The sequence below is a fragment of the Poromitra crassiceps genome (genome assembly GCF_964638095.1).
Source record: "Poromitra crassiceps genome assembly, contig: HAP1_SCAFFOLD_506, whole genome shotgun sequence".
In the NCBI taxonomy this organism is placed as follows: Eukaryota; Metazoa; Chordata; class Actinopteri; order Beryciformes; family Melamphaidae; genus Poromitra; species Poromitra crassiceps.
The window spans coordinates 110564-126022 of NW_028151902.1; the positions used below are offsets into that span (position 1 = coordinate 110564).

Genomic DNA, 15459 nt, shown 5'->3' on the forward strand with positions numbered 1-15459 from the left:
TATTACTGGCGTTGTCCCCGGAGGGGGCGCTCTGAGATATTAGCTGAGCGAATACGCTAGCTAGGTAAGCTCGCTCCACACGAGTGTGTTAGCCGCTTCTCTCAGTACTTACGCCATCTTAGCCAGCTTTGCTTGTCTGCTAAGTGTTGCTTTGCCCCCGTGCAAATAGCATCTACTAGATTGTAACTTCCTGAGGAGTTTTTTTCTGAGATTGACTAGTTTCACGGGCCGCTGGCTTTCAGCTTGCGGTGGTAGAGGCTCGCTGCACTGGCTTGTGCGCAGGCTTGTGTTAGCGCACGCTTGTCTCTCAGTGCTTACGCTAGCTTAGCTAGTGGCTTGTTCTCTCGGGTTAACAGGTTGTGGGTATTGTTGCCTTCCCTTCGGGCTGGGCTATTGCCGTTACCGTTGCACGCACACGTTCGCTAGCCTCCGGGTTGCTTACTGTCTAGACTGTGCTTCATGCTAGTTTGCTAGCTTGCTTAAAACGGTACTCCCGCTAACAGGGTGCGGCCTGCGGGAGCTTGCTATTTTAGTGATTAGCTTCCTGCTTTCTCTTGTGCTACTGAGCAGGGAAAGTCAGCGAGGGGATGGGCCTTGTGTAAAACTACATTGGCCGAGTATGAACCGGCATGATAGGTGCGTGTTCTGCCTTGGGCATGAGCACGCTGCACAGGCGCTTTGAGCCCTCGGTCTTGCAGCTGCTGAGCTATCTTCAAGATGGCCGTGCTGCGTCTTAGAGCTTCGCTCTCCTTAAGGAGGACATTCCTCCCAGCGGTACACCTCTCGAGAGAAACGTGTCCATTGAATCTCTCCGGCCTGTCGTGGGTGAAGCCCCTGCTGCTCAGGGCGAACAGGGCCAGGGGCCCCGGTCCGAATTAGATGAGCAGTCTGGAGTTAGAGCGGGGCAAATTCCCCGGGTACGACCCCCTAGTCGAGATCGCCCAGGAGGAGGTTCCCGATAGGGAGGAGGCTTGGGACGGTGCTAGCGCCGTCACTGCGGAGGTGGAGGCTTGCGCGGAAACGAGCGAGCCCTTCAAGGGAGCAGTTCGTGGGGTGATGCCCAGGGCCGCAGCTAAGCTGGGCATTCCTGGGCTGAGCCACCCCAGCCCCTCGATCAGTGCTACAGGGGTGCTCTTCAGGTGTGGCAGGCATCTCGCCCGCTGCGTCGCATGCCGCTAACATGACTCCTTGGTCTACAATAGACGTACCGCCCCTTGCTGGCGCTAAATACCTGAGGACCTCCTTCCTGGGAAAAGCTTACGAGTTTGCATCCTGCCGTTGGCGTGTTCTTGAGCCCACGGACCTTCGATGTGTGCGTGGAGACAGCCCCGGCTCCCTTCCGCTTGAGTGGGATTTGCGTCTTCCTATATCTCGACGATGCTCTCATAGTGGCGGACTTGAGGGTCCGCGCTATGGAGCATGCCAGGGCGGTGACAGATCACCTGCAGACCTTGGCGTTTTTGGTGAACTGGCAGAAGAGTTGCCTTGTCCCAGCGCAGGTTGCAACCTTCCTGGGGCTCGAGCTGGACTCTCAGGCCATGCTGGCATGCCTCTCGCCGGAGTGACAGGCGTGCACCATGCGGGCGGCAAAAGGGCATTAAGTCTGGGTCTCTCCGTGTCAGTGCATCAGTGCACGGTCACGTTGGGACTTATGGCCTCAGCGGTGGATGTGTTCTCGCTGGGATGGCTATACACCCGCCCCTTCCAGATCGGGCTTCTCAGATATCACCTGGACCAGGCCAGGGACCATTATCGCAGGATTCCTCTGACGTTCCGGCCCGGCGGGCATTGAGCAGGTCGGCGGGCCCCCGTTACCTCTCAAGAGAGGCACTCTGTTGGGCTGTGTCCTGCTCAGGTTGGTCATTCGTACCGACGCCTCCCTCTGGGGGTGGGGCGCAGTGTTCAGAGGCCGCTCGGCGTACGGCCGGTGGGGAGCTCACAAGCTTCACCACATAAACGTGCTAGAGCTGGAGGCGATTCGCCTGGCTCTGCTTCACTTCCAACGGCTGATACATGGGCACCACGTTCTGATCCGTTCGGACAATACAGCAGCGATCGCCCACCTGGACAAACAGGTCCGCGGCGCTGAACCAGTTAGCGGCGGGGATTCACCTGTGGGCGTATCCCCGTCTCCTTTCTCTGTCACATGCCTGTCTGCATGACTCATGCTGTGCAGGCGGTGTGGGGAAGGCCACAGGAGGCCAAGCCGCTTGCGCTAACATGGCTCCGTGGTCTACAATGGACGTACCGCTCCTTGCTGGGGCTACACGTCCAGCAGGGGCATCAGCTCGCCAAGGTCTGGGCTCAGTGCCAGCCTTTGGCTTGTAGCTCTAAGGACAAGCCCGCCATCCTCGGTGGGCGTATCCCCATTTATTTCGCTGTCAGTGATTCATGTGCTAGGCCGGCGGATTTCAAAGGGCCGGCCTGCTGTCTCAGGGCAACTCGCGTCAGACAGGGTGGGGCCTCCACCCTCAGGTGCACGCTTGGCCCCAGGACGGGCGCTATGCGTTCCCCCTGATCCGACAGGTGCGGGGGAACAGCGCCTGCGGCTCTTGTGTGGCCCCATTTGGCCCAAGCAGATATGGGTTGCGGACCTGATCTCCCGGGCGCAAGGTCCGCCCTGGGCGTTGCCAGTGCGGGCGGATCTTCTATCCTAGGCGGAAAGGGAGGTGCTCCACCCCTCCCCCAGCAGGTGGAGGCTAGCAGTCTGGCTCCTGAACGGGACCATTTGCTAGCCCAGGACTTGCCCGATAATCTGGTGTGCACTATTCAGAGTGCTAGGGCTGCTTCGACCCGCTCTCAGTACACGTACAAGTGGCGGGTCTTTTCGCATTGGTGCACGGACAAGGGTGTGGATCCAGTGAACTGTGGTGTGCGACCAGTTCTCTGCTTCCGTCAGAGTCTGCTTGACGGAGGCCAGTCCCCGCAAGTCGCTTAAGGTGTACGTAGCCGCGATTTCTGCTTGCCACATGGGAATTGAGGGGAGCCCCGTGGGGGCGTTCCCTCTGGTCTCGCTCTTCATGAAGGGAGCGCGTAGGTTGCGCCCACCGTCGCGGTGCGTCTTTCCCAAATGGGACTTGGTTACGGTGCTGGACGGGCTCGCAGGTCATCCGTTTGAGCCCTTGGACTCCGCCGATTTCTGTCTTTAAAGACTGCGCTGCTGCTGGCCTTGTCGTCAGGAAAGAGGGTTGGTGACCTGATTGCCCTCTTGGTGCAGCAGGCCTGTATGGTTTTTGGGGGTGATGGGCGCATGGTTACGTTGCGACCTAACCCGGCTTCTCAACCTAAGAATATTAATGCCAGCTTTAGGTCATAGGCTTGTCAGCATGCTGTCCCCCGCCGTTCAGTTCGGGCGAGGAGAGGCACTTACATTAGGGGTGTCAAAAATAATCGATTATAAGATGCATCGCGATGCGGACGTGCACGATTCTGCATCGATTAACAAATATCAAAAATTGATTATTAACACGTTCACTGCCAATGACGAGTTGAGTCGTCAAACACAATCCAACCGTTCACTGCCAATGACGAGTTGAGTCGTCAAAAAATATATATATATTTTTTTGACGGTGCTACGTGGATCAATGCCCCCCGCGTCTCCTATGGAGATATTGGAAGTATTGAATGTGTATAATCTATTTTACCGACCAGCTAGGTGGCGACGGTGCTCTCCCGACAGAGAGAAAGTCAACCAAAAGCAGCCGCGGGAGGAAGCCAGCCATTCTCAAGGAAATGGCTTGGCGATTTTACAGTCATCAGTCACCAGACTCGCCCGAGAGCGGCCGCGCCAGCAGCAGCACACCAGGATTGCAAATTTGCATAATAGATTATGGGTGAAACACACTTTGAAACGCCCGCAGAAAGGCCCGAATCGCACGCATTCCGAAAACCCAGAAACGAACGAGCCTCATTCTCATACTGTAGGCGGGGACGCTTTCGCGCTGCTGCGCACGGGCGCACGGCGGTGGGGGGTTCCAGAAATGGACTGGGTGGGCAGCATAAAGCCTAGAGTCGCACGGGGCTTCATCGGGGCTCTCAAACCCAAGAGACGAGTGAGCCCTATCCACACTCGCTGCCAGGGAGGGAGGCTGCTCAAACTCGCAGCAGCAGCAGCAGCAGAGCACTCGCTTGTGACAAACGCAGGCTGAAAGCCACCAGACACGCCCACGGGGGGAGGAGTTTGAAGGAGAGGGCGTTCGGAACTATATTGTTTGGATGTCTGATCTCTCACTGATGCCAAAAATAAATGGTTAAAGTGACTGTTCTGCCTGTTTGATTGAATTTCACAAAACTGCGATTATCTCAGCTTTCACTCTCAGACGAAGGTAGTATCGTTGCCGCTCCAAATGTCATATGGTCGGGCATGAACGTTTGCCATGTGGCCGTGGTTCACCGATGCCTCTCGGGTCGCTCTGAGGGGTGCTCCCGGCAGCAAGGGCGGTTGAATTTGGCACTAGAGTGAGAGCTCGAGTTCGAAAGTGAGAAGGAGAGCTCTCACTACCCAGCCTTGCTGCGTCGATGCGTCGTTGGTTGCGTCGATTCTCAGCGGGCTGGAAGAAGGAGTGACTATCCCTGGACTAAGCGGGCGTGACGTGGTAATTCCCAAACCATTACCATTTAAATAGCAGACATTGTGAGGCGTTTAGAAGACATGTGTCATTTGTAGCTACAGAAAATAACCTGGGTACACTCATTATATTTACAAGCACAGTTGAGTCGAGCTATGGTTATAGCTTGATTAGGCTATTTACTCGGACTACTGTCATTGTCCCAGTTTACAAGCACGGGTGGGAAATTGATTTTTTATGGAATCATGTTGCCTCATATGCATTCTTTCCCCCGCAGGCTCTGCCAATTCGAACAACTGGTAGCAGCAAGTCTCTTAATAATGCAGCTATTTCGTTAAAAAAGATGATATAATTATACAAACATTTCCCCTCAAAATGATCACTTCTGGCCCATAATAGTGTGGCAGTGTGTTTATGTTGAGAGACGCTGCGCCCTGTGTGTATTTTAGTGATAGGACATTGTTTTGCTGTGTTCTGTGTTTATGTGGTCGAGCGAGGTTGTGTTTTTGTGGAGAGAGCGCGGATAAACCTTTCAAACGCAGGGATGGTCACATAACACAAAGCTGCCCCTTGTTAGCTCAATACAGTTGAAACTAAGATATTCCATTACAAAAATATTTTTTCTAGACACAGCTACTACTACATCAACGAACTTCAGCTTAGCTTTAGCTAACATGGCCGCTAACATACAGTAACAGTTTTAGACGCTGTTCGACTTCCGGGTCAAAGAACATTAGCGCATGCGCTGATCGCCTCGTCCAGTTCCAGTCCGATTGGCCTGTATACATGCAGGAGTAGATCGACTCCCAATCGCATTATCTGGGTGTGTTAGTCGGACTTTTATAACTTCGATTTCAGTCGAGCTAACATGTTTACATGCATTTCAAAAGTCCGGTTTTAGGCGGACTAACGCAATCATTTGATTTTTTTAAGTGCATGTAAACATATTCACTGAACATGTAGTCTCGCTAGCCAGCCTCCTCTCCCTTCCGTCCGAGGAGTCTCTTCTGTCCGAGGAGTCTGGCGCCGCAGGTCTCAATAGTGGGCGGCGCTTAGTGGCAGTGCCCATGGAAAATAGTTTCAAACAATCCAACTTGCTGTTTTCAGCGTGTAGCAACGAGCTAGCGTGTAGGTTTCTGCCGTTAGCTTGCTAGCTAGTTAGCGTTGTTGTTTTCACTGAGGCAGCAGGGCACTATTTACAGCGACACACAGGGAGGAGGGAGCGGAAGCCGCTCTGATTGACATGGTCGGAGCCAATGACCGAGCTTCTTAAGCGGGGAGCGGAAATCCGGCAGCGTCTGAAATCGACGCTACCAATGGGAGAGCAGAGTAGAGCAGGGGAGGGTTTATCCCAGTTATGGAGACCTGCGGCGCCAGACTCCTCGGATGGAAGGGAGAGGAGGCTGGCCAGCGAGACTACTGAACATGTAACTAACTTTGCAGTCTGACTAGGGATGTTCGATATTGGCTTTTTTACCGATATCTGATATCCGATAATGTCCAACTCTTAATTTCCGATACCGATATCAACCGATACCGATATAAGCGGGCTTTTTTTCCACCAAAATTTCACGTAACAAGTTACATAATGTAGCTTAATGTAGCTGAAGAGTTTAATATGCATGTTGTGTTAAAGTTGTAAGTGTTAGAGAAGCGAGCTTGTGACCAGAAGGTTGTCGGTTCAATCCCCGGGACTGGCAGGATAAATCTGGGTGGGGAAAGTGAAAAGGCAGCGCTTGCCCCTCCCTCATTACCACCACTGAGGTGCCCTTGAGCAAGGCCCTTAACCCCAACCGCTCCAGTGGAGCTGCTCAGTGGCCAACAGATCAGACTGTGGTTGTACTGGTCAGCTTCCAGGTATGAATGTGTGTGTGAATGTGAACAGGGCACTCCTGAAAAAGAGAGCATTGCTCTCAGTGAGACTCCCCCTGTATTTAAAAAAAATAAAAAATAAAAATATCGGCATGAAAACCGATACCGATATTTTCCGATATCGATTTTTTTTATGCTAATATCGGTCGATAATATCGGTACCCCCCCCCCCCCCCCCCCCGGTTTTGGCTTTCTTTTTAGCATTCGGGGCTCCAGACTAACTTTTTTACATTGGTTGCACCGGTGCACCTTACTTTTGAATTTAAGTGCACCCACATTTTTCACCACACCTTTTGGCACCGCAATAATACATTTTAAGCATTACCTTCTTTGTCATTTTATATACATAATACACATTGGTAATTTCTTAAAGTGATAGATTTTCATGTAAATAAATGTCTGTTAAAGAGATATGCAACATTTTTTCCACTTTTTTCTGTTGAAATTGGCAATTAGCTGTGTTCTTGAGGAATCCAGGACATAGTTCTGACTGTTAAAGGAGCCCAGTCTAGTACTGTAAGCTACTGAGGTGCTAAACCGCGGATGACCTGGGTGATGCGCTCGCTATAGTTGATGTTACATACATACGATATTGTTGTGTGTTGCGTAGGAAAATTATCAAGGCAGTCCTTCAGTTGCAAACGTGGATTTATTACTCCAGTGCACCAACGTGAATATGGTCCATTTTTGTTGTCCAAACACAGAAAATCAGAGCACACCAAACAAATGTCGCGCCACAGCGAAGCGGTCAAAAACCCTTTGCCCTTCCGGGTCAAACACCTAGTGAGCAAAGGTGAAGGCAGCACCTATGTAGACTACCTGAGCCCAGGTAACATGGCACAGCGACACCCCATGGACAAAATAAAAATATGACAGCATAGAAACACATTTGGCACTTATACTGACATTTACTGTAAATCTGAGTAATTCCTCATCTCTTCTCACATATCCATGCAGTTCCATACAAACCAAAAAGGCCAGCTGTAGACTCCAATTTTCCTCCCTTTCTATTGGCAGAGCTCTTGATCAGTGACGTAGCTTGATCAGTGACGTCACCAAACCCAGCCCGCCCATCTCTCGTGCCTAGGCCCCTCCCAGCCAAAGTTTATAAAAGTGCCTGCACACCATGCTGAGCCTATGGAGTGTGGAGAATTGTTGAATAGAGAGAGAGAGATTTGTGGAGCGTTTTGATTAGAGTGCATAGTGTAAATTGTAGTATTTAGTAGTTTAGGTTTAGTTTTAGAGTACGTCAGATAGCCTAGGTTGTTTGTTTGTAAAAAAAAAAAAAAAAAAAAAAATGTCTGTTTGCATAGGTATGTGAGAAGAGATGAGTGTCACAGGTTCGGTTCTCAAAAGAGATAGGCTTGTGTCTAGATGAACTGGACCTGCAACATACCACGGCAGAACGAAATAACCACAAGGCTGTCAGATGGAAAGGTTGCAAAAGGGAAGTTGACTATGGGGCGGCTGTAGCTCAGGAGGTAGAGCGAGTCGTCCACTAATCGCTTTGGATAAAAGAGGTCGGTGGTTTGATTCCCGGCTCCTCCAGTCAGCATGTCAAAGTGTCCTTGGGCAAGACACTGAACTAGGGATGCACCGATCGATCAGCACGTGACCGGAAATGGCCGATTTTCACGTGATCGGCCTCGATCGGTGATCTGCGCCGGTCACTCTAAAATGCCGATTCTGTGAGCCGATTTTCAAGTGACGTGCGCGCACCCAAAAGCAGCGAGACCGAGTGGATGTGGATGAGTTGCAGCCAAAACAAAAGCTGCCACTACACAGTACACACATGCCACAGCATGTCTTCGTCGGTGTGGAGCCGCGGAGGGGCCGCCGGGTAGGTTGGAGTCCACAGTACATTCCAGTCTGAGCGGCTCGCTTCACCTCACCGTCCCCTCTTCCCCGACCAGCCTCCACATCACCGCTGTCTGCTGCTGCTGCTATCTGTCAGTCACGTTGTAACCCTAACCCTAACGTGTACAGCCAGGAGAGGACTTTTGTTTCGTATTGCGAATAGAACGACGAACATAATAATAAAACGCATCGCACCAGTGTGCAAGGTTTTCTGTGAGAGATGATTTTTTTTCGAATGGCAGATTAAAAAAAATGCGCTCTGTGTGTAAACTACGATATTCAAACTGAGTCAACTCAAACTCATTTCCTCATCTAGGCTACTCAAGAACAGCCAAATCCACAACTGTAGAGTGGGCATGGCTTCGAAGGTCTCTGGGCTCCAGAGCTATAGGCTATAAACTCCTTGTCCATGGATAACATTTTGACGTTTATTTATTTTATTTTATTAGTTTATTTGGTAGGGACATATACAAAAAAACATTAAAGGTCCCATTCCGTGCAAAAGCTGTTTTTACTTGTAAATGCATATATACTGCTGTCAGCCCTCCCTGTAATGAGTGGTCACACGCTCAGAACTGCCACAGTTGGATTTGTCCCTATCCAGCGTCACCCTGCAGTCTCCTCCAAGCCACACCCCCAAACGCGTCGTTTGCCCAGAGAGGAATCTGGAGAGACTATCGACGTCACAAGCTTCCTCCTGCATACTGCGCGGGTCCCTCTCACACAAGCTACCTGCACCATTTAGTCTATAGCCACAAAATTAACACTTCTAGCTGGAGCGACGCCAACTGTACGTGATCCAGCAACTGCAGAGGTGCATTCGGTAAGTCTAGGCATTTTGAGATGTCCTCTTTAGCGTAGTACAGTTAAGTTAACGATAACTCGCAACCTAGCGTGCTGGTCCACAGACGCTAATCTGATTGGCCGCTGGGAGCCTGGGGCGGGCTCTCCCTCAGCGGCCAATGGGAACTGTTAGTTCTGAATATATTATAGAAACAGGCCGTTCTTGGGAAGCGACCAGATGAGGAAGTGAGAATTCCGTCACAACAAACGGGTTTGCTATATTTTCGACAGATTAATCCAGAATCATGTTTTATGGACCAGAGACACACGTTTTTAAGAGGTTACAGCTGCACGAATTGGGACCTTTAAACCCCATAGGGGAAGATATGCTTTGTAACAGATTTAGCCATAGGCTACTTTCCATCTGAAGCCCCTGTTCTGTTGCACCTTTTTTCTTTTGGAAAAGTAAATGCATGATAGCTGTGGGATATACTGGAATTATTGTTTTATATTCATTGTATTTACACAAAAAAGAAAAGCTCTGTCCAGTAACCTGGAATACTTTTATTTTGAGATGTTTTTGAGTGAGATCGTCCTACCTCATGCAAATGATAAGAAATGTAACATGAATGTTAATTTTCTATTAAAGCAAAGTTAAAAAGTTAAAAAATAACCTGCCAATTATTGTTATTAGAAAAAAAAATCGGAATCGGCAAAAATCGGTATCGGCAAGTCAGACTATTCAAAAATCGGAAATCGGAATCGGCCAACAAAATCGCAATCGGTGCATCCCTACACTGAACCCCAAAAAAACCCCAAAGGGGGCACGGTGGCTCAGTGGTAGAGCTGTCGCCTCACAGTCAGAAGGTCCTGAGTTCGATTCTCGCCTGGGACACTGTGGGCGCTGTGGTTGTGTTCCCCCCCATATCTTCAGTGCCCACTGCCCAGGTGGGGTATCTCGTAAGGGCCTTTCTGTCTGTGTGGAGTTTGCATGTTCTCCCCGTGCTCCCCCCAGGGGGTTCCTCCGTACATAACCCCCCCATTAAAAACATGCAGAAGATCAGATCGTCATCGTCATCCGACCAGTGACGACAACATCCGAAGTTGGTCCCCGGGCGCTGTACGAGAAAGCGACCACTGCTCCTGGCCTGCCCCCCGGAGGAAAGGACAAGCCAGGATGGGTCAAATGCAGAGGACAAATTTCACCGGCCACCGTCAGCATGAGTGTGTTTGTGGCCATGCATGTGTTGATGTGTGATCGTGTGACAATAAAAGACGGGCTTGTCCGTCTGAAATCGTGTTTAATCGTGTTTAAATTGCTCCCGTTGGTGTGCCAGGACCCTGCGTGGTAACCTGTATCTCACACACACACTCACACCCATACGTGAAAAGAAAGGAATAAAGACACTAGAGAACAGGAGGCAGGAGAGACTACATGTCTTCCTTGTTCGGACTGGCAGAGAGAGCGAGCCGCAGCCTATTGCCATGTCATATAGACTACCCAAGTCAACTCCCACTTTCCCCATGACAGCCTCACGCGACGTCATAAATCACATGATAGTTGTAACCAGGGGTAACCGACAAACATCATACTAACGAACTGTGACATGAGGAATTACTCCGTTTTACAGTAAATGTCAGGACTTTGACCTGGATTCATCAAGAACACAACTCATTTCCAATATATATTGATTTTCAGCAGAAAAAGGTGTTGAGTATCTCTTTGTAGTATTTAGTAGTTTAGGTTTAGGTTTAGTCAGATAGCCTAGGTTGTGTTTGTTTGTAAACAATAAAAATAAATGTGTGTCTGTTTGTTTGTTTGAGTTTAGATTAGTGTCCAGGGCCTAGCAGCTCTGCTGCCTCAAGAGGGTGTTTGGCTGCAATCCTGCATTCCCCCCCGGATAGTTTCTCTAACCCACTGCCCCAGTAGGGCAGCGCTGGTGTCACGCCGTCGCCCACCACCAGCAATACGCTGTGTTGTTTTATGTAGGGGTGGGACAAAATATCGATACTCACGGTATCGCGATAACGTTATCGATACACTGGCACCAAGTATCGATATGTTTTTTTTTGATTTTTTTAAATAAACAGGCTAAAATATTATGCTGTGTGTGGTAGTTGAAACATAGTTTCAAGTTGACGTTTATTTATGTTTGTAGTTGAAACAAAAACATAAATACTGTAGGCTACATGAATGGAAATGTTTGATCATTAATATCTACTTTTAGAAATTATATAGGTAGGTAGGTTATATAGGTTTTCTTGTTTTAATAATAATAATAAAAATACTTAATGTGTAACTTTTCCTCCATGGTATCGAAAATGGTATGAGTGAGTGAGTGAACTCTGAGAGAGTTCATGTCAATTCTGCTAATAAATACATAATACCTGCTTCTTGCCTTTTAGGGGTATTTTTTTCTCTTCAGTTACACAGATATCGTGATGTATCGTAGGTTAAATTTCTTCCAATATATCCATTATCGCAGAATCGCTGTATCGTGATAATATCGTTATCGAGGGCCAAGTATCGTGACCATATCGTATCGTGAGTTACTCCACGATTCCCACCCCTAGTTTTATGTGAATATTTCGGCTGGTTAGAATGCATTTCAAGAAACTGCTCTAGCTAGCTTTCATTGCAAAACGTCGGCCAATGCTATTAGCCGACTCCTGTCTGCCTGCATCACGCTAGCATGTTAGCCAGGCTAATCTGCTTGAGGCTAATTTAGCCTTGAGCTACACTGAATAACACAGACCCTGACAGCTTTGACTGGTGTTGGCTCGCTCCCCCAGTGGTCCCGATGCATCCATATACTTCTACTACCTTCAGATAAAGTTTGTAAGCTCACCTGTAACTATCGGTGACATTCCTGATACCATCCACTTCCATGATCTTTAGACATGTTGTAAACGCATCCCAGCGTATCGGCGACATTTTGGAACCCTCAGTATTGTGCTAACGCTGCTAACGTTCACAATAACGAACAAGGCTCATTCAGGGCAGGCTTAGTATTATAACTTTTACCTGCTGCCTCTGCACATCACAGGACAGGCTAAATGAAGCAACATAAATATACATTATGTAAAGTCATTGCATAAATGTGTTTTTATTGAAAAAGTGGCGTCAAGTAAGCAAGTCTTGTTGGAGTGGATAGAGGGGCAAAGTGACCGCCTACTTACTGCTTCAGCACTGTACCAGAGATTTTCAGATATATTTAGAAACAGGAGAGATCGCATAACATTTAAATGGGACCAAAACGTTAAAAAAATGCGGGTTTAAAGAAAATATTTTTTCTATGTTTTTTTATTTTTATTTTGGTCCGAGTGAAATGTTCTATGGTCTCTCCCGATTATAGCGTTAGCTGAACCGTTTGGTTCGACGAAGTAAAACTATTTTATAAGCATTTTACGAAATGTCTATGGGAAAATAGATGGCGGATGAAAATCTCTGGTACAGTGCCGTTCCATTTTGCCTCTCTATATCACAGTGCAACCATGTTACGGTCAAACTACCCATTTCACTACCACGTTGTATTTGCAAGGGGTATATATACACCCCATCGATGTATGTGTGTTTCTCTTAGGGTTTTAATTTAATTTAATTTATTTTTGTCCAATATTAAAATATCCCAGAATTGCATTTTGTGTTCAAAATAAATATTATTTCTATCTAACTTTTTAGCCATATGTGATGGTTTTCTTGTCAAAAGTTATGCCGCCTCTAAGCTTTCTCGGAAATATCCAAACAATGCTGGTGTTTGGACGGAGAGAGCCTGGTGACGCGAGGTTAGTTTGGACAGGAGAAGGGAGGGTGGTGGAAGGGAGAAACATGAGCAGCAGATCCATTCACAGCACTAACTGGCTTTAACTGAAACTACACATGCGTGAGCAGGAAATGCACAGAGCTCTGCCATTGGCTCTGAAATGTGCCCGCCCCACACAAGTTAATCCTATCCAAATGTGGAGCGGGTGGATTCGAAAGCCTGAAAACTTGCCCTTTTTTGAAAAAATTACAGGATGTAGGTCTGGCTTCTCTCTGGGGTATCTGGGGTTGCATATCTCTATAAGTCACTATCTATCACCAACTGAGTTAACACAATGGGGATTGAGCCTATGGCCCGTTGATGGAAGCCTTTGCATTTTAAGTATTGCAGCATTTATGAACTGGGTGCCTGCCTGTGGTGTGATTGTCATCTTACATTATGCTCCTAAGTTGAGCACATAAAGAATTTCAAGTGCACAATGATTAATCTCTGATACATACTTTTTTTTTTTATTCAATTAAAAAAGCGAGATGCAGGACGGGCGAGGCGTCCGAGCAAGCGAAGCGAGCCCGCAGAGCGGTCGAGCCTAGGAATCGAGTGCGCGCCTAGTTTAAGAAAAGAGCGAAACAGCCAAGTGCAATTTAATATAATGCGAGTGTTTTAAGCGTTGAAAACTTCAACAACGTAGACTGCCTGATACGAGGTCGCTGAATCATATATATATTCATTTTCCCAAAAAATCAAGGTTTATTCATATTTATGCAAATTGAATAATAATCGAATACCGAAATTTGTTTCAACAGCCCTATTCTCTATCACTGGACAAACGGAATGAACGGCTCTCCTGATATTGGTGTGTGTGTGTGCGTGCGTTTAGGTGGAGCAGTTCTGGAAGTTCTACAGTCACCTGGTGCGTCCTGGAGATCTGACCGGACACAGCGACTTCCACCTGTTTAAAGAGGGCATCAAACCTATGTGGGAGGTACGACCCTCAACAAGGCTAGGTGGAAACCTGGCATACTGTATGGCCAGCGACTGTTGGCATTGTTAATGGGAAGGGCTGTCAGTGGCAAAAGTATGATGAGCTCTTCTCCTAATGTCTTCCGTGGGTGGGGCTTGAGCAGAGCACACACACACACACACAGTCCAACTCAGCCCAGCTGACGACATGTTCCTCTCCCGCCCTCCAACCCAGGCGCTGACACACATAAATTTGCATAATGTCCCAAGATGCATTGTGGCGTTCATAAGTTGACAAGGAGGCAACCAAATGAAGCTAAATGAGTGCTAGATAATAATGATATTTATTTTTACCACACTGTGCAATTGTGGAATATTTCAATGTTGGCCAAAATAAAAAATACATTTTGACTATATGAATTACCGTAATTTTCGGACTATAAGCCGCGCCTTTTTTCCCTTTTTTCGACCCTGCGGCTTATATAACGGTGCGGCTAATCTATGGATTTTTACAGCTAACGGCCACTAGGGGACCTCCTAAATCTATGGATTTTACAGGTTACAGTCCACCACCTTTAACTCTATGGGCTCTATGGCCGGTCCGCGCCCCCCACCTTTAAGCGGCGGGCTCCAGCAGGAAAAGCTGGAGGCCGGAAAAGAGTGAGACAGGTAGCGCGCAAAAGTAAAAGTGGAACCGAGAGTGGTACGAGAGACAGAACGAGAGCAAGACAGACAGACATTACGAGAGCGAGACAGTTTGTGCAAAGGAAGTTTTCATGCACAAACCCTCATTATGGAAAACAAACGTAGAAATGCATATGATGCAGCTTTTAAGTTAAAGGCAGTCAATCTGGCAGTAAAAGAAGGAAATAGAGCTGCTGCACGTACCCTTGGCATCAATGAGTCAATGGTGAGACGTTGGAGACGCCAGCGGGAAGAACTGTCTCAATGCAAAAAGTCAAAAAAAGCTTTCAGAGGTAATAAAAGCAGATGGCCCGAACTTGAAGACTTTCTTGAAGATTGGGTGAACACACAGAGAGCAGACGGCCGAGGTGTTTAAACCGTGCAGATCCGACTGAAGGCCAAAACAGTCGCCACCGAAATGAAAATTGAAAATTTTAGAGGTGGACCATCCTGCTGTTTCAGATTTATGAGACGAAAGGGACTGTCCATCAGGGCGCGGACGACTGTGTGTCAGCAACTCCCTCCCGACTACCAGGAAAAAATAACAAACTTCGGCGAATTCACACAAAGAAAGATAGAGGAATATTCCATCGGACCGGACCAGATCATAAATATGGATGAAGTGCCTTTGACGTTTGACCTGCCTCTCACCAGGACTGTTAACAAGAAAGGTGAATCATCCATCACGTTGAGAACCACTGGCCACGAGAGAACGAATTTCACTTGTGTTCTTGGCTGCACAGCATCTGGATTAAAGCTTCCGCCAATGGTGATTTTTAAGCGGATTACAATGCCAAAAGAAAAGATCCCGAACGGCATCTCCTTTAAAGTCAACAAGAAAGGGTGGATGATGGAAAGCGTAATGAAGGAGTGGCTGAATGAGTGCTACGTCAAGCGCCCTGGAGGATTCTTTCGCCAAAAAAAAGCTTTGCTCGTTTTGGACAGCATGAGGGCCCATATAACAGATTCTG

General features: G+C 48.0%; 1 protein-coding gene across 1 annotated transcript in view; it reads left to right on the top strand.

Annotated features, from left to right (window-relative positions):
• LOC310771302 (eukaryotic translation initiation factor 4E type 2-like) overlaps positions 1–13826 on the top strand; it is a gene marked incomplete at its 3' end in the record, with an annotated part of 28928 nt that extends 15102 nt beyond the window's left edge. The window contains exon 4 of the mRNA XM_083663945.1: positions 13722–13826. Within this exon, the coding sequence (XP_083520071.1) occupies positions 13722–13826 (105 nt within the window). The remainder of the gene's footprint in view (positions 1–13721) is intronic.
• Positions 13827–15459: the final 1633 nt, after the last annotated feature.